This window comes from Vulpes lagopus, chromosome X (genome assembly GCF_018345385.1).
Source record: "Vulpes lagopus strain Blue_001 chromosome X, ASM1834538v1, whole genome shotgun sequence".
Lineage (NCBI taxonomy): Eukaryota > Metazoa > Chordata > Mammalia > Carnivora > Canidae > Vulpes > Vulpes lagopus.
The window spans coordinates 120,310,064-120,330,723 of record NC_054848.1 but is presented as its reverse complement, the minus strand read 5'-3'; the positions used below and the strand labels follow the sequence as shown (position 1 = coordinate 120,330,723).

General features: G+C 40.2%; 1 protein-coding gene across 1 annotated transcript; it reads right to left on the bottom strand.

The window, feature by feature from the left end:
• Positions 1 to 2,580: 2,580 nt before the first annotated feature.
• Positions 2,581 to 3,261, bottom strand: LOC121482714 (transcription factor BTF3-like; the record flags this gene model as incomplete). Its single annotated transcript, XM_041740521.1, has 1 exon — positions 2,581 to 3,261. A coding segment is annotated over one exon (435 nt), but the record flags the coding sequence as incomplete, so codon positions are not given.
• Between the last annotated feature and the right edge of the window lie 17,399 nt (positions 3,262 to 20,660).

The window sequence follows — 20,660 nt, the reverse complement described above, 5'->3', positions numbered from 1 at the left end:
GAAGAACTGTGGAACAGATCAACAAAACCAGGAGTTTGTTCTTTGAAAGAATTAATAAGATAGATAAACCATTAGCCAGCCTTATTAAAAAGAAGAGAGAGAAGACTCAAATTAATAAAATCATGAATGAGAAAGGAGAGATCACTACCAACATCAAGGAAATACAAACGATTTTAAAAACATATTATGAACAGCTCTACGCCAATAAATTAGGCAATCTGGAAGAAACGGACACATTCCTGGAAAGCCACAAACTACCATAACTGGAACAGGAAGAAATAGAAAACGTGAACAGGCCAATAACTGGGGAGGAAATTGAAGCAGTCATCAAAAACCTCCGAAGATACAAAAGTCCAGGGCCAGATGGCTTCCCAGGGGAATTCTATCAAACGTTTAAAGAAACCATACCTATTCTACTAAAGCTGTTTGGAAAGATAGAAAGAGATGGAGTACTTCCAAATTCGTTCTATGAGGCCAGCGTTACCTTAATTCCAATACCAGACAAAGACTCCACCAAAAAGGAGAATTACACACCAATATCCCTGATGAATATGGATGCAGAAATTCTCAACAAGATACTAGCCAATAGGATCCAATAGTACATTAAGAAAATTATTCACCATGACCAAGTAGGATGTATCCCCGGGACACAAGGCTGGTTCAACACTCGTAAAACAATCAATGTTGATTCCTCATATCAGCAAGAGAAAAACCAACAACCATATGATCCTCTCATTAGATGCAGAGAAAGCATTTGACAAAATACAGCATCCATTCCTGATCAAAACCCTTCAGAGTGTTGGGATAGAGGGAACTTTCCTTAACGTCTTAAAAGCCATCTACAGAAAGCCCACAGCAAATATCATTCTCAATGGGGAAGCACTGGGAGCCTTTCCCCTAAGATCAGGAACAAGACAGGGATGTCCACTCTCTCCACTGCTTTCAACATAGTACTGGAAGTCCTCGCCTCAGTAATCAGACAACAGAAAGACATTAAAGGCATTCAAATTGGCAAAGAAGAAGTCAAACTCTCCCTCTTCTCCGATGACATGATACTCTACATAGAAAACCCGAAAGTAGGGATCCCTGGGTGGCGCAGTGGTTTGGCGCCTGCCTTTGGCCCAGTGCGCGATCCTGGAGACCCGGGATCGAATCCCACGTCGGGCTCCTGGTGCATGGAGCCTCCTTCTCCCTCTGCCTATGTCTCTGCCTCTCTCTCTGTGTGTGTGACTATCATAAATTAAAAAAAAATTAAGAAAACCCGAAAGCCTCCACCCCAAGATTGCTAGAACTCATACAGCAATTTGGTAGCATGGCAGGATACAAAATCAATGCCCATAAATCAATGGCATTTCTATACACTAACAATGAGACTGAAGAAAGAGAAATTAAGGAGTCAATCCCATTTAGAATTGCACCCAAAAGCATAAGATACCTAGGAATAAACCTAACCAAAGAGATAAGGATCTATACCCTCAAAACTATAGAACACTTCTGAAAGAAATTGAGGAAGACATAAAGAGATGGAAAAATATTCCATGCTCATGGATTGGAAGAATTAATATTGTGAAAATGTCAATGTTACCCAGGGCAGTTTACACGTTTAATGAAATCCCTATCAAAATACCATGGACTTTCTTCAGAGAGTTAGAACAAATTATTTTAAGATTTGTGTGGAATCAGAAAAGACCCCGAATAGCCAGGGGAATGTTAAAAAAGAAAACCATAGCTGGGGGCATCACAATGCCAGATTTCAGGTTGTACTACAAAGCTGTGGTCATCAAGACAGTGTGGTACTGGCACAAAAACAGACACATAGATCAATGGAACAGAATAGAGAACCCAGAAGTGGACCCTGAAATGTACGGTCATCTAATATTCGATAAAGGAGGAAAGACTATCCATTGGAAGAAAGACAGTCTCTTCAATAAATGGTGCTGGGAAAATTGGACATCCACATGCAGAAGAATGAAACTAGACCACTCCCTTTCACCATACACAAAGATAAACTCAAAATGGATGAAAGATCTAAATGTGAGACAAGATTCCATCAAAATCCTAGAGGAGAACGAGGCAACACCCTTTTTGAACTCGGCCACAGTAACTTCTTGCAAGATACATCCACGAAGGCAAAAGAAACAAAAGCAAAACTGAACTATTGGGACTTCATCAAGATAAGAAGCTTTTGCACAGCAAAGGATACAGTCAACAAAACTAAAAGACAACCTACAGAATGGGAGAAGATATTTGCAAACGACATATCAGATAAAGGGCTAGTTTCCAAGATCTATAAAGAACTTATTAAACTCAACACCAAAGAAACAAACAATCCAATCATGAAATGGGCAAAAGACATGAACAGAAATCTCACAGAGAAAGATATGGACATGGCCAACATGCACATGAGAAAATGTTCTGCATCACTTGCCATCAGGGAAAAGGATTTTATATATCATCATTAACTGGTATCATTAAATGTTCTGAGAGGTGAATGTAAAATGTAAAAAGTATAGGGTTTTTTTTTAATAACAATAAACTTTCAAAGAGAAAACCAAAAAAAAATTTTTTTTTCTTAGGCAAAGAACTTTATTAACCTTGTTTCAAACTTTATTCCCAGGCTTCTTCAGCGTTATTAGCTGCAAAGAATGAATTGTGTATAAGCAAAAACTGAAAAGAGCTGCAGTGTCCAAGGGGCTTGGGCTTAAAAATATTAGAGATCTAGATTTTATCAGATCCATGAACAAAATTTTAAAAAGCAGTCATAATATAAAATAGTAGTTCCCAGTAACTTCTTCAAGTTTTATCTTCTTCAGAAGTTGACTCAATTCAGTTTGCTTCATTCTTGGAAGCTTCATCAAAATTCTCCACAAGATCTGGAACTTCATCATCATCATCCTCTCCGGTAGCAAGTGGTGCTTTTCCATCCACGGATTGTTTGGGCAGAGCTTCAGCCAGTCTTAAACTAGTCAGACTGTCTGCACCAAGCTGGTTTAAGATACTGGGTAGCATTTCTGTCAGCTGCTTTGTCTCAGCATGGCCTGTAATGGTGAAAGTGTTCGTTGCCAGCGATGCCTGAACTTTAGGGTTGTTAAAATGGATCACTGTTCCTTGGTTTGTGAACATATTCACTTCTTCAATACCAGAGATATTGTTTACCCCTAACTTCTTTAAGGAGAACTGAAGTTTTTTATCATCTGCTGTAGCTGTTCTATGAACCACCTTCTTCTTTCGGCGAGCAGTTCCTTTCCCACCAATGCGCACACATCAAAACCACCATGAGATCCCACCTCACACCAGTGAGAATGGGGAAAATTAACAAGGCAGGAAACCACAAATGTTGGAGAAGATGCGGACAAAAGGGAACCCTCTTACACTGTTGGTGGGAGTGTGAACTGGTACATCCACTCTGGAAAACTGTGTGGAGGTTCCTCAAAGAGTTAAAAATAGACCTGCCCTACGACCCAGCAATTGCACTGCTGGGGATTTACCCCAAAGATACAGATGCAATGAAACACTGGGACACCTGCACCCCAATGTTTATAGCAGCAATGTCCACAACAGCGAAACTGTGGAAGGAGCCTCGGTGTCCATCGAAAGATGAATGGATAAAGAAGCTGTGGTTTATGTATACAATGGAATATTACTCAGCCATTAGAAACGACAAATACCCACCATTTGCTTCAACGTGGATGGAAGTGGAGGATATTATGCTGAGTGAAGTAAGTCAATCGGAGAAGGACAAACATTATATGGTCTCATTCATTTGGGGAATATAATTAGTGAAAGGGAATAGAAGGGAAGGGAGAAGAAATGTGTGGGAAATATCAGAAATGGAGACAGAACATAAAGACTCCTAACTCTGGGAAACGAACTAGGGGTGGTGGAAGGGGAGGAGGGCGGGGGGTGGGGGTGTATGTGTGACGGGCACTGAGGGGGGCACTTGACGGGATGAGCACTGGGTGTTATTCTGTATGTTGGTAAATTGAACACCAATAAAAAATAAATTTATATATATAAAGAAAAAAGAATATTCCGGGCAGCCCGGGTGGCTCAGGGGTTTAGCACCACCTTCAGCTCAGGGCGTGATCCTGGAGACCTGGGAATCAGTCCCACATCGGGCTCCCTGCATGGAGCCTGCTTCTCCCTCTGTTTATGTCTCTGCCTCTCTCTCTTTCTCTGTGTCTCATGAATAAATTTTTAAAATCGCAAAATAAAGAATTTTCAATGCTCAATAAGAGAAAATAAAGCAATCCAATTAAAAAATGGGCAAAAGATTTAGACGCTTCTCCAAAAAACATACAGATGGCAGATATTTTCATATATAGAAGCACAACATTATTAGTCATTAGGGAAATGCAAATCAGAACCACAATAAGATACCTCTACAGGTCGATCAGAATGTCTAAAATTGTAAAGACTGACCATACCAACTGTTGGCGGAGATATGGAACACTGAACTCTCATTATACACCCTGGTAAGATTGTGAAATGGCACAACCATCTTCCAAAACAGTTTGGCACTTTCTCAAAAATATTAAACATACAGTTACTATGTGACATAAGCATCCCACTCAAAGGTAAGTATAGAAAACTTTTAAAATGCAAAATAATTTATTGTGACAGAAAGCAGGCCAGTGGTTTCTTAGGGATGGGGGTGCAGGGAGGTGCAGGAAGAACGACAAATAGCTATGAGGGACCTTTGGGGATGATGGATATGTTCACTATCTTTATTATGATGATGGTTTCCTGGATGTATACAAGTGTCAAAACTTACCAAATTTACATTTTATGCAGTGTTTTGTATGCCAGATATACCTCAATAAAACTGTTTTTTTCAAATAAAAAATCATATTTTCTGCAGGAAAAAACAGAACCTTTCAAGACAATAATGATAAAAAGATTTGATGAGAGGTACCTGGGTGGCTCAGTCGGTGAAGCGTCAGCCTTCAGCTCGGGTCCTGGGACTGAGCCCCAAGTCAGGATCCCTGCTCATGGGGAGTCTGCTACTCCCTCTCCCTCTGCATGTTCCCCTGCTTGTGGTCTCTCTGTCAAATAAAGAAATAAAAATTTTAAAAAGATTTGGCGAAAGAGTATATTTAATCACTGGGATTATTTAGTTATATGGATTATGTTGATAAAATAAGAACTGCTTTTTAAAATAGATTTTAGTTTTTAGAGCAGTTTAGGTTCATAGCAAAATTGACGGAAAGTACAGAGTTCCCATATATCTCCTGTTCCCACACATGCACAAGTTCCCCTGCCATTCACATCTCACACTACATGATATATTTATTGCAATTAATATCCTTCCTTAACAGAAAGCACCATACCCAGATGGGTTCACTGGTAAATTATACCAAACATTTTAAGATTTTTTATTTATTCATAAGAGTCACACACAGAGAGAGGCAGAGACTCAGGCAGAGGGAGAATCAGGCTCCTAACTCTGGGAAACGAACTAGGGGTGGTGGAAGGGGAGGTGGGCAGGGGGTGGGGGTGAATGGGTGACAGGCACTGAGGGGGGCACTTGACGGGATGAGCACTGGGTGTTATTCTGTATGTTGGCAAATTGAACACCAATAAAAAATAAATTTATTATTTTTAAAACAAGACAGCACATGAAAAAATAAATAAATAAAGTTCATATGGAAAGAAAAAACACCCAGAATATTGAAGGAAACACAATATTGAAGGAAAAGCACAAATTTGGAGGTTTGACACTACCTGACTTCAAAAGTTATAGAGCTACAGGGGCGCCTGGGTGGCTCAGCTGGTTAAGCATCTGCCTTTGGCTCAGGTCATGATCTCAGGGTTCTGGAATCGAATCCAGTGTCGGGTTCCCTGCTGAGTGGGGGATTTGCTTCTCCCTCTCCCTCTGCCCCTCGTCTCCCATGCTCTCTCTCTCAGATAAATAAATCTTTAAAAAACGTTATAGAGCTACAATAATCAAGGCAGTTTAGTATTAGTGAGAGAATAGACAAAGAGATAAATGACACAGAATAAAGAGCCCTGCATAAATATGGTCAACTGATCTCTGACACAGGATCAAAAGCAATGTAATGAAGAAAGGCAATCTTTTCAATAAATCTTGATGGGAAAATTGGATATGCACATGCAAAAATGAATCTACACATAGACATTACACCCTTCACCATAATTAACTTGAAGTGGATCATAGACCAAAATGCAGAACACAAGAATATAGAACTTCTTGAAGATAATATAGGAGAAAATCTGAATGATCTTAGGCTTGGGGATGATTCCTTAGATACAATGCCAAGGGCATCATCCATGAAAAAATGATAAACTGGACTTCACTAAAATAAAAATAGTTTGCTCTACAAAAGACACCACCCAGAGAATGGACAGACAAGCCACAGATTGGAAGAAAATCTTTGCAAAGACTGATAAAAGACTGCTGTCGAAAATAAACAAAGAACTCTTAAAATTCAATATTAAGAAAATAAAGAACCTGATTTAACGGTCTAAAGATCTAAACAGAGCACTCATCAGCAAAGACATATGGAAGGATAATAAACATATGAAATGATGCTCCACAGTAGAAGTCCTCCGAGGAATGCAAATTAAAACAAGGACATACTACGGTACACCTATTAGAATAGTTATAATCGAAAACACTGACGATACTAAATGCTGTTGAGAAGGTGAAGCAACAGGAACTCTCATTCATTCCTAGTGAGAGTGCAAGATAGTACTTCCACTTTGGAATGCAGGTTAGAGGTTTCTTACAAAACTATGCTCTTACCATACAATACAGCAATTTCATTCTTTAGCGTTTACACAAAGGAGTTGAAAACGTGTCCATACAAATATCTGCACATGGATCTTTCTAGGAGATTTATTAATAATTGCCAAAACTGGGGATCCCTGGGTGGTGCAGCAGTTTAGCGCCTGCCTTTGGCCCAGGGCGCGATCCTGGAGACCCTGGATCGAATCCCACGTCGGGCTCCCGGTGCATGGAGCCTGCTTCTCCCTCTGCCTGTGTCTCTGCCTCTCTCTCTCTCTCTCTCTCTCTCTGTGACTATAATACAAAAATAAATAAAAAATAATTGCCAAAACTTGGACACAACCAAGGTATACCTCAGTAGGTGAATGGATTAAAAAAAACTGGGGTAGATCCAGACAATGGAACATCAAAATTTCACAAATAAATAATAAAATAAATAAGCTATTGAGCCACAAAAAGGACTTCAATGCAGGCCACCTGGGTGGCTCAGTGGTTGAGCATCTGCCTTTGGCTCAGGTCACGATCCTGCGATCTCTGTGGAGAGCCTGCTTCTCCCTCTGCCTGTGTCTCTGCCTCTGTGTGTGTGTGTGTGTGTGTGTGTGTGTGTGTGTGAAATAAATAAATAAATAAATAAAATATTAAAAAAAGAAAAGAACTTCAATGCATATCACTAAGTGAAAGAAGTCAATATGAAAAGGCTACATACTGTATGATTCCAATTATATGACATTTTGGAAAAGGTAAAACTATGGAGACAGTAAAAGGGTCGGTTATTTCCAGGAGTTAGTGGGAAGAAAGCATGAACAGGCAGAGCACAGAGGGTTTTTGGGGCAGTGAAACTACTCTAGTATGATATTATAATGTCAGATACATGTGATTATACATTTGTCCAAACCCATAGAATGTACAACACCAAGAGTCAACCCTAATCTAAATTATGAGTTTTGGGTGATAATGATGGTGTTAATGCAGATCAATCAATTATAACAAATGTACCACTCTGGTGGGAGATATTGATAAACAGAAGATTATCCATGTGTTGGGGCAGGGAGTATATGGGAAATCTTTGTACCTTCCTCTCAGTTTTGCTGTGAATCTAGAACTGTTCTGAAAAATAATCTCTCTTTTTGTATATATTTTTTATTGGAGTTCGATTTGCCAACATATAGCATAATACCCAGTGCTCATCCCGCCAAGTGCCCCCGTCAGTGCCCATCACCCAGTCACCCTCACCCTCCGCCCACCTCCCCTTCCACTACCCCTTGTTCGTTTTCCAGAGTTAGGAGTCTCTCATGTTTTGTCACCCTCACTGATATTTCCCACTCATTTTCTCTCTTTTCCCCCTTATTCCCTTTCACTAATTTTTATATTCCCCAAATGAATGAGACCATATAATGTTTGTCCTTCTCCAATTACTTACTTCACTCAGCATCAAATACCCACCATTTGTTTCAACGTGGATGGAACTAAAAAATAATTTCTGATTAAAAAATAAGTGTCAGACTTAAACCTTAACCTTTTCATAATTGCATTAAACTGACCGGCCTAAATGCATCAATTAAATGACAAACAGTGGAAGATAGATTTAACTATAGACCTAACTATATGGTATGTATAAGGAACTCAATGCAAACATAATGACATAAGTAAATTGAAAGTAAACAAGAATATCACTGTACTTTTATTAGTAACAGTAAAAATTTGCAAACAACCAAAATGTCCTTTACTAAAGAAATGGTTAAACTGTGCTTCTTACATATCATGGACTACTACTCAGCAATAAAAATGAGGAAACTCTTGGATACATGCAATAATTTGAATGACTTAAAGGGCATTATTCACAGTGAAAACATCCAATCTCCAAATGTCTCATGTTGTGTAATTCCATGATAAACTTTCTTGAAATAAAACTATAGAAATAGAAAACAGGTGGTTTTCAAGGAGCTAGGAATTGTGAAGGGAGAGGGATGAGTATGATTATGAAGAGATAGAGGTAGCACAAGGGAAGTCTGTGTAATGATGGAATAATTCTGTATCATGATTGTGGTGGTGGGCGCACAAATGTTTGGTTGTGAAATATTGGCAGGACTATACTAATACATTGCATCAGTGTCAGTCTCTGGGCTTTGATATGGTGCTATAGTAACCCCTGGGTGAAACTGGATAAAGGGTACACAGGACCACTCCATACTATCTTTGAAGATTCCTTGAATCTTTAATTACTTCAAAATTAAAAAAAATTAAAAAGTGAATGCAGACTTCAATTTTTTACAACGTATATTTTCTTATTATCCTGAAAACCTTCCTCATGAAAACAATTAAAGTGCCACATAAGTAAATCAAAATTTCTTTTTAAAAGAAGACTTGTTTATTTATTTTGTGGACAGAGAAGGCGGAGGAGGGGCAGAGTGACCGTGAGAGAGAGAATCCTCAAGCCGACTCCCTGCTGAGTATGGAGCCCATTACAGGGCTTTATCCCAGGACCCTGAGATCATGACTTGAGCTGAATTCAAGAGTCAGGTGCTTAACTGACTGAATCACGCAGGTGCCCCAGTAAATCAAAGCTTCTTAATGCATCGCTTTTTGGTATCCAAGTATGGAATTGACAGAAGCGATAAATGAAATGCTAATGGGAATCCTAGGAAGTTACAGAGTTTCAAAGTTAGCTTTCATCCCTGGGGTTTCTAGAAAATCTTGGAAGCCCAGAGCTTCCATTTTGATGGGAGAACATAGGATTGGAAGTATACAGGATGGAAGATAAAGTCTAGAGCTTGCTCAAAGTAGGGAGTCTAGGGACACCTGCGTGGCTCAGCGGTTGAGTGTCTACCTTCGGCTCGGAGTGTGATCCCGGGGTCCTGGGATCGAGTCCCACATCGGCTCCCTGCGAGGAGCCTGCTTCTCCCTCTGCCTGTGTCTCTGCCTCCTCTCTGTCTGTGTATGTCTCATGAATAAATAAATAAAGTCTTTTTTTAAAAAAGTAAGGAGGGCAGCCCCGGTGGCTTAGCGGTTTAGCATCGCCATCGGCCGGGGGTGTGATCCTGGAGACCCGGGATCCAGTCCCTCATCAGGCTCCCCGCAGGGAGCCTGCTTCTCCCTCTGCCTGTGTCTCTGCCTCTCTTTGTCTCTGTGTCTCTTATGAATAAATGGGTAAAATCTTGTTTAAAAAAAAAGGGGAGGGAATCTAATGGGAGATTAATTAATTAATAGGAGGTTTAATAGAAGGTCCCCTGCCCAAGAACTCACTACATTATCAGTAAAAGGATAAACAGTAATATGCCTGTCAGATAGGATAGTAAGGGAACTTGTTATTGCCTTGGCAATGGGTAGAGGAAAGAAATGCATCCTGAAAAATATTTTTAAATAATATATTTTATAAGGCCCTGGTACCCAGAGCATATAAAGAATTCTTACAACTCAAAAATAAAAGGACATATATTGCAATTAAAAATATGGGCAAAATATTTAAATAGACATTTCTCCAAAGTATGCATATGAATGACCACCAACTACATGAAAAGAAGCTAAAGGCGCTGCGGTTTGGCGCCGCCTGCAGCCCGGGGTGTGATCCTGGAGTCCTGGAATCGAGTCTCACGTCGGGCTCCCTGCATGGAGCCTGCTTCTCCCTCTGCCTGTGTCTCTGTCTCTCTGTCTCTCTGTCTCTGTCTCTCTCTCTCTGTCTCTGTCTCTCTCTCTCTATCTCTATCTCTGTGTGTCTCTATGAATGAATAAATAAAATCTTAAAAAAAAAAAAAAAGAAAAGAAGCTAAAGATCATTGGTTATTAGCAAAATGCAAATCAAAACTACAGTTAGGGGCAGCCCGGGTAGCTCAGTGGTTTAGCGCTGCCTTCAGCCCAGGGCGTGATCCTGGAGACCTGGGATCGAGTCCCACATGGGGCTTCCTGCGTGGAGCCTGCTTCTCCCTTTGGCTGTGTCTCTGCCTCTCTCTCTCTCTCTCTCTCTGTGTGTGTCTCTATGAATAAATAAATAAAATTAAAAAAACTACAGTTAGATACCACTTCACATCCATTAGGAGGGTAGACTGTAAAAGGCAAGTAATAACAATTGTTGGCAAGGACATGGAGAAATTGGGACCCACTGTGGAAAACAGTTTTGCAATTGTTCAAAAAGGTAAACATTGAGTCATTTGTTTGACCCAACAATTCTACTTCTAGGCATACAACCAAGGGAAATGAAAATACATGTTCACACAAAAAGTTGAACATGCATACTTCCAGGAGCATTATTAATAATACCTAGAAGCTAGAAATAACCTAAATGCTCATCAGTGGATGGATAGATAAACACTATGTGGCATATCCATATAATGGAGTATTATTTGACCATACAAAATGAAGTAATGATACAGGCTATATAACATGGATGAAGCTCTTGAAAACAACCTAAGTGAAAGAAGACAGACATGAAAGGCCACTTGTTATACGATCCCATTTATCTGAAAGGTCTGTAATAGGCAAACTTGTAAAATAAGAAAGTAGACTAGTTAAGTGTCTGTGGCTGAGGATGTGGGATTGGGAAGAAATGGGGAGTGAATACTAATGGATACAGGACTTCTTACTGGGTTGATGTTCTAATGTTGGCTGTGGTGATATTTGCACAACTGTGAACATACTAAAAACCACTGAATTTATACTTTAAATTGATGAATTTTGTGGTATGTGAATTATAACTCAATAAAGTTATATGTAAAGTAGTGGATGGTTGGGAGTGTTAGAAACCTCTCATAAACAGCTAACATTTGTATATACTGAATCCATTTCTTTTTTTTTATGGAAGAGGAAAACTTTCTTTTTTAAAGATTTATTTATTTGTTCATGAGAGAGACACACACACACACACACAGAGGCAGAGACATAGACAGAAGGAGAAGCAGGATCCATGCAGGGAACCTGATGTGGGACTCGATCCCAGGACTCCCAGATTATGTCCTGGGCCGAAGGCAGGTGCTAAACTGCTGAGCCACCCAGAGATTCCCTAGTGAATCCACTTCTAATTTGAGTAAATGTTATATATCCCCATTGACAGCCTAATTCTGTGTTAGCAGGTCTATCTTTCTCCCATGACTACAAAGTATTCAGGAACCTTGGTGGCAGATCCAAGTCTCCACATACCCCTAGTGCACAGATGAGGAGACTGAGACCTAGAGAAGGGATTGCACTTGTAACTTACTAAGTCAGTGGCAGAGCAGTGACTAGAATGTGAATTTCCTAACCTCTTGTCCAGGGCTTTTAGTCACTGGACAGTTTTTCATTAACCTTATTTTCTTCTGCTTCCCCCCTTTTTTTCTGCCCACCAACAAAGCGCCCCCCCCTCGAAATAAGCCCTTTTAGCTGTTTACTTCGTGAATTTATAAGTAGTTTTTTTTTCCTCCCCTCCATTTCTTCTTCCCCTTTCTCCTTCCTCTCTACCCCCTTTTCTTCTTTCCTCCTTCCCTTCCCTTCCAGGCTACTATTTTCTCAGGGAGTGATTTTAAGGGGTTCTTTGTAGTTTACTGTAATCAAGGCCTGACTCTCCCTTTAATCCTCATCATTCCTCAAAGTCTCAAGTTTATCCTATGGGGTTTGCTTTACAAGCACCATAGGCAGTGAGGATTGCAGACTTGGCAGGGAATAGGGGAAGTCAGGCAAGAAAGGAGTGGGAGAGAGCCGGGGCAATTACTATTCCACACAGGTCTGAGGCAATGCACCTTCTAACTGAGTGTCTTGGTTTCTTAATCTTATTTCCTCCTCTCCTCAGTGCTGCTGAGTGTCTTTACATTCAAAGTGGGAAGTATGCATTTAAATCATTCTGTCTGCTGCTTGGACCAAAGACCGCTATTTTTTTCTCCTTAATAATCTATCTTGTATTTGCAGCCTTTGTTTCTGATTATTTAGAGGGTGACTCATGTCTAGCTGTTGGATGGAGGGAGAGAAGAAACCTTCAGGGGCATGTGATGTGGGTAGGGGATGTGGAGAAACTCATCCATTAATGCCTGAAGTCTTGCTGCAATGCAGCAAGTCCTAAGAAGGCAAATGGGGCCTTAGGGAGGGGTGGATGCTCTGCAGGGTGATATTGCCCCAACAGTGATGTTTTCCACTACTTGGGGGTTTGTGTTCTTTTTACAGAACTAAGTCTGGGCTGACTGTCCAGTTCTGGCTTTCCTGCTGTCTCTCTGATTTTGAGATCCTTACTTTCACCTTTGCAGAACTTTCAGAACACGATTAAATCAGTTTTCTGTATTTGAAATACAATCACAGCAGTGACTATCACCTCCCCTCTTACATACAAAGGGATTGCTTTTCATTGCCTTCCTCAGTGCTTCAGTATGGTTAGTCTATTTCTGCAGTCCTGATATTCAGCCTAGAGATCAGGTCTATTCCTCCTTCCTCTTTTCTTTTTTTTTAATTTTTAAATTATTATTATTTATTTATGATAGTCATACAGAGAGAGAGGCAGAGACACAGGCAGAGGGAGAAGCAGGCTCCATGCACTGGGAGCCTGACGTGGGATTCGATCCCGGGTCTCCAGGATCGCGCCCTGGGCCAAAGGCAGGCGCTAAACCGCTGCGCCACCCAGGGATCCCTCCTTCCTCTTTTCTTTTACCATTTTCCTCTTTCTATTATTTTGCCTGGAAGCTGACTAGAGTGGAGGCCGTGCCTGCAGTGGGTCCAGAATGGAAAGGACTCCAGGGACCTTGCCTTAGTCAAGGCACAGGCCTGACACTACCTCCCTGCAACTTCTAGCAGCCTTTTTAGGCACCGGATTTTAGCACACAGTGGATAGTGGACATAACTGTGCTTAGTCTCCTCTCTGGTGCAAACATTGTATCATGACTCTAACCTCTGTCTCCTGGGCCAAAGGGCTTAGGCTGAGTGAGGAGGTCTCTGTTTGGCCAGTCCATGGTCTTTTCAGAGGGTGACACTTGAGCACTTGGCATTGTGGCACCTGGAAGAACCTCTAGTAGTGAGGGTACAGCTTAGGAAGGCATGGAGCTCATTTCCTGGATTGGAAAGGGCCTGTTCATATCAGACAGGCTGGAAGAGACTCAGGTAATATCACAAGGAACCTACAAGTTCAGCAAAGTTGCAGAATACAAGATCAATATACAAAAATTTTTTTAAACATTTTTTTTAATCTTTATTTATTTATGATAGTCACAGAGAGAGAGAGAGAGGCAGAGACACAGGCAGAGGGAGAAGCAGGCTCCATGCACCGGGAGCCCGATGTGGGATTCGATCCTGGGTCTCCAGGATCGCGCCCTGGGCCAAAGGCAGGCGCCAAACTGCTGCGCCACCCAGGGATCCCCTACAAAAATTAATTGTATTTACATACAACTAAAATTAAAAAATTGGAAACCCAAAATTAAAAACTTGTTTTCGGGGATCCCTGGGTGGCTCAGAGGTTTAGCGCCTGCCTTTGGCCGAGGGCGTGATCCTGAAGTCCCGGGATGGAGTCCCACATCAGGCTCCCTGCATGGAGCCTGCTTCTCCTTCTGCCTTCTGCCTGTGTCTCTGCCTCTCTCTCTCTCTATGTCTATCGTGAATAAATAAATACATAAATAAAATCTTTAAAAAAATAAAAATAAAAACTTGTTTTCAATAGCTCCAAAAAATGCAATACTTAGGTAAAAATCTAACAAGAAATGCAAAGGATCTGTATGCTGAAAACACAAAATGCTGATAAGAGAAATCAAGACTTAAATAAATAATAAGTACAGTAATATACTGTGTACATGGACTGGTAGACTCAATGTAGTGAAGATGTCAATTCTCCCTAAATTGATCTATACATTCAAAGCAATCCAATGAAAATTCCAGCAGGGAGTGAAATAAGTCAATCGGAGAAGGACAAACATTATATGGTCTCATTCATTTGGGGAATATAAAAAATAGTGAAAGGGAATAAAGGGGAAAGGAGAAAAAGTGAGTGGGAAATATCAGAAAGGGAGACAGAACATGAAAGACTCCTAACTCTGGGAAACGAGCTAGGGGTGGTGGAAGGGGAGGTGGGCAGGGGGTGGGGGTGACTGGGTAACGGGCACTGAAGTGGGCACTTGACGGGATAAGCACTGGGTGTTATTCTATATGCTGGCAAATTGAACACCAATAAAAAATAAATTTATAAAAAAATAAAATAAATTCAAATTAAAGAATAAAAAAAAATTCCAGCAGGATGGTTTTGGATATAAACTAGCTGATTAAACAAGTTTATGGGAAGGCAAAGGAACTAGAATAGCTAAAACAACTATGTAAAAGTAGAATAAAGTTGGAAGAATCACACTACTTGATTTTAAGAGAAGGCTATAGTAATCAAGATGGTATGGTATTGGTGAAAGGATACACACATAAATCAGTAGAAGTGATTACAGAGAGCCCAGAGATAGACGCACACAAAGAAGAGCAGTAGAGCTTTTTATGAAAGAGTAAGACAATTCAATTGAGAAATGTTGGTCGTTTCAATAAGTGGTAATAGAACAATTAGACATTCATATTTTTAAAAAGGAAACAAAAGAAAAAACCTTCTACTTAAACTTCACACTTTATAGTACAAAATAAAGTTAAAAATGTATCATAGATCCAAATGTTAAGTGGAAACTATAAAAATTTTAAAGAAAACATCAGAGAACATCTCATGACCTGGAGGTAGACTTCCTTAAAAATCAAAAACTTTTGCTCTGAGAAAAACAGAATAAAAAGTCAAGCTACTAAAGTCAAGACTGTTAGAAAATATTTGCAAATCATATATACAACAAAAGGCTTGTATCCAGAATATATAAAAGTTTTTCAAAACTCAAAAGTTAGAAAGCAAATGCCCAATTTTAAAAATGGGCAAGTGATCTTGATAGACACATCACCGAAGTGGAGATATGATGGCAAACATGCACATGGAAATTGTTCTACATTAATGAAGAGAAATGCAAATTAAAATTAAGATGGGGGGGAATCCCTGGGTGGCTCGGCGGTTTAGCACCTGCCTTCGGTCCAGGGCATGATCCTGGGGTCCCGGGATCAAGTCCCACATCGGGATCCCTGCATAGAGCCTGCTTCTCCCTCTGTCTGTGTTTTTGCCCCTCCGTCTCTCTCGCGTGCACGTGCTCTCTCTCTCTCTCTGATGAATAAATAAATAAAATCTTTAAAAAAAATTAAAAAATAAAATTAAGATGAGGTAACAACATATATTTGAGAGTGACTAAAATTTTAAATATTACTGACATTACTAAATGTTAGCAAGGATAAATAGCAACTTGAACTCTCATATATCACTGGTCAGAATGTAAAATGATACAGCCTCTGTGGAAAATGATTTGGTAATTTCTTCTAAGCATACACACACTAGATGACTCAGCAATGCCACTCCTGGAAGAAGTAAAAACTTATGTTCACACAAAAACCTACCTGTGAATGTTTATGGCAGCTCCATTCATATTTGCCAAAATCTGTTCATTTTTTGCCCAAACGTCCTTCAATGGGTGAATGGATAAATAAACTGTGGTGCACCCATACAATGGGTTACTACTCAGCAACAGAAAAGTAATGAGCTATTGATACACACAACAACTTGGATGAACGTCAAATGCAATTTCCTGAGTGAAAGAAACCAGTCTCGATAAATTACATGCTCTGTTCTTCCATTTCTATAACATTTTTGAAAAAGACAAAACTACAGTAAAAGAAAACAGATGAGTGGTTGTCAAAGTTAGGTGTTGGGGGAAAGTATGACTATAAATGAATAACACATGAGAGGTTTTTTGAGGGGAGGGTTTGATGATACAGTTTTATATCTTGGTTGTGGTTACATGAATCCATATATCACTTTTAGTTGTATACCAATAGAAAGAAATATTTTTACTGTTTGAAGTTTTAAAAAATAAAAACATAGAAAGCTAGAGTGACTATATCAATATGAGATAAAGTTAACTTTATAAGAAGGAGATTTACCATGGATAAAAGGAACATCACATGATGATAAAAGAATCAATTCACCAAGAAAACATAATAATCCTAAGTGTGTATACACCTGAGAGCAGAGCTTCAAAATATAAGAAAAAAGTCTAATCCAGCTGAAAGAAGAAATAGTCACATCTACAATTACATTTGGAGACTCCACACTCTCTTCTCTGAGTAAATGACAGAAATAAACATCTTTGCAAAGTTCTGGGGAAGCATAAGCAACATATGTAAAGAAAATGAGCCAAGCTCCATACTCTTGCTGAGAGCGCTTGAATGTGATCTGAGGATACCTGAATGTGAACTAGTACAGCTGCTCTAGAGAACCTGTGTGGAGATTCCTCAAAGAGTTAAAAATAGGGCTACCCTACGACCCAGCAATTGTGCTACTCGGGATTTACCCCAAAGATACAGATGCAGTGAAAAGCCGAGACACCTGCACCCCGATGTTTATAGCAGCAATGTCCACGGTAGCCAAACTGTGGAAGGAGCCTCGGTGTCCGTCGAAAGATGAATGGATAATGAAGATGTGGTCTATGTACACAGTGGAATATTCCTCAGCCATTAGAAACGACAAATACCCACCATTTGCGTCAACGTGGATGGAACTGGAGGGTATTATGCTGAGTGAAGTAAGTCAATTGGAGTGAAGTAAGTCAATTGGAGAGGGACAATCATTATATGATTTCACTCATTCAGGGAATATAAGAAATAGAGAACGGGATTATAGGGGAAAGGAAGCAAAACGAGTGGGAAAAATTAGAGAGGGTGACAAAACATGAGAGGCTCCTAACTCTGGGAAATGAACAAGGGGTGGTGGAAGGGGAGGCACGAGAGGGGTGGGTAACTGAGTGATGAGCACTGAGGAGGGCACTTGATGGGATGAGCACTGGGTACTATGCTATATGTTGGCAAATTGAACTTCAGTAAAAAAAAAAAAAAGAAAGGAAGCCTGGGCAAGAAGATAAAGAAGGCCCACCATATTTCTTGGAGTGGAGATCTATCAGGTAAAGCGCTAGTAAGAGCCTCTTTTCAAATGAGAATTTAAATCAGGTCTGGAAAGAAGAGACAGGGATAGTAGGTTGGAGGGAGGGTAGCCAATTCCTTGCTGAGAATAGAGACTAGTCAAGTGGGTGGAAAGATAACGTGTGCTTATGTATGTCTGGGTTGGAGTGGGAGTAGGAGGGGGAGTGGGCAATGAGGAGTTTGGAAAATAAATGGGATGATAACTTATGCTGAGAGTGCAGAGGTTAGGGCACTATTTGCTGTTGGCAGTGCTGGAAACCTAGACTGCAAAAGTAGCAGTCAGTGCATTGGGCACATTGGAGTCCATACAGATAGGTGTCTATGCAGGAGCAGGAGAGAGTCCATGTCTGAAGAAGGGTCTTCTAGGACATGGATTTCCTATCTGTGCTCAGGAAGACACCAGGATTCTGTGGATGGGTGTCAAGGTCCACTTTGTGGGGTTAGGCAGGACTTTAGGATTATAGTCCTCACTTCAACAGTTCAACCAGACTGCTCTGCCTTGCTCATTTCATGGAGTGGATTTCTGTGTGAAGGCTTCAGTCAATAAAGGAGGTCCTACATCTAAAATTTTGATGATGACCACAGTCCACAAGGTAAATGACACATCACAGAACCCTAGCCTCTAGATACCTCAGTCAAAGGGTGTCTCCAGGCCCCCGATCGGCTTATTATGAGCAACTTCTGTTACTGAAGAGCTGCCAACTGCCTAAAACTCACAGAGCAGGTCTGAAAAGATTGTGTCTGGATATGGGGGAAGGCGGAGAGTAAGCTCAGTTTTACCAAAGTCTGCCAAGATTAAAATCCTAACACATGATCTGACACAGCAAATGTGAGATTGAAAGGTCATAATTTTAACTGTATATATGAGCCACAAACACCAAGAATATATATATATATATATATATATATATATGTATATATATATATATACATATATATATATATATATATATATATATATATATATATATATATTAAAGTCCTGTAATTGATTTTTCTGGTTGAGTATTTTCTCCCCTTAACGTCTTTCCCAAATTTATTTATTTATTTTAATAAATTTATTTTTTATTGGTGTTCACTTTCCCAACATACAGAATAACACCCAGTGCCATTCCCCCAAGTGCCCCCCTCAGTGCCCGTCACCCATTCACCCCCACCCCCGCCCTCCTCCCCTTCCACCACCCCTAGTTCGTTTGCCAGGGTAAAGAGTCTCTATGTTCTGTCTCCCTTTCTGATATAGCCAACACATTTCTTCTCCCTTCCTTTATATTCCCTTTCACTATTATTTATATTCCCCCAATGAATGAGAACATATAATATTTGTCCTTCTCCGATTGACTTACTTCACTCAGCATAATACCCTCCACTTCCATCCACGTTGAAGCAAATGGTGGGTATTTGTCGTTTCTAATGGCTGAGTAATATTCCATCGTATACATAGACCACATCTTCTTTTTTTAAATCAGTATTTTCTTTTTTTTTAATTAATTTTTATTGGTGTTCAATTTACCAACATACAGAAAAACACCCAGTGCTCATCCCGTCAAGTGTCCACCTCAGTGCCCGTCACCCATTCCCCTCCAACACCCGCCCTCCTCCCCTTCCACCACCCCTAGTTAGTTTCCCAGGGTTAGGAGTCTTTATGTTCTGTCTCCCTTCCTGATATTTCCCAACATTTCTTTTCCCTTCCTTTATATTCCCTTTCACTATTATTTATATTCCCCAAATGAATGAGAACATACACTGTTTGTCCTTCTCCGATTGACCACTCAGCATAATACCCTCCAGTTCCATCCACGTTGAAGCAAATGGTGGGTATTTGTCGTTTCTAATGGCTGAGTAATATTCCATTGTATACATAAACCACATCTTCTTTATCCATTCATCTTTCGATGGACACCGAGGCTCCTTCCACAGTTTGGCTATTGTGGCCATTGCTGCTAGAAACATCGGGGTGCAGGTGTCCCGGTGTTTCATTGCATCTGTATCTTTGGGGTAAATCCCCAGCAGTGCAATTGCTGGGTCGTAGGGCAGGTCTATTTTTAACTCTTTGAGAAACCTCCACACCGTTTTCCAGAGTGGCTGCACCAGTTCATATTCCCACCAACAGTGTAAGAGGGTTCCCTTTTCTCCGCATCCTCTCCAACATTTGTGGTTTCCTGCCTTGTTAATGTTCCCCATTCTCACTGGTGTGAGGTGGTATCTCATTGTGGTTTTGATTTGTATTTCCCTGATGGCAAGTGATGCAGAGCATTTTCTCATGTGCATGTTGGCCATGTCCATGCCTTCCTCTGTGAGATTTCTCTTCATGTCTTTTGCCCATTTCATGATTGGATTGTTTGCTTCTTTGGTATTGAGTTTAATAAGTTCTTTATATTTCTTGGATACTAGCCCTGTATCTGATACGTCATTTGCAAATATCTTCTCCCATTCTGTAGGTTGTCTTTTAGTTTTGTTGACTGTATCCTTTGCTGTGCAAAAGCTTCTTATCTTTTTTTTTTATTTTTATTTTTTTTAAAAGCTTCTTATCTTGATGAAGTCCCAATAGTTCAATTTTGCTTTTGTTTCTTTTGCATTCGTGGATGAATCTTGCAAGAAGGTACTGTGGCCGAGCTCAAAAAGGGTGTGGCCTGTGTTCTCCTCTAGGAGTTTGATGGAATCTTGTCTCACATTTAGATCTTTCATCCATTTTGAGTTTATCTTTGTATATGGTGAAAGGGAGTGGTCTAGTTTCATTCTTCTGCATGTGGATGTCCAATTTTCCGAGCACCATTTACTGAGGAGACTGTCTTTCTTCCAGTGGATGGTCTTTCCTCCTGTATGGAATATTAGTTGACCATACAGTTCAGGGTCCACTTCTGGGTTCTCTATTCTCTTCCATTGATCTCTGTGTCTGTTTTTGTGCCAGCACCACACTGTCTTGATGACCACAGCTTTGTAG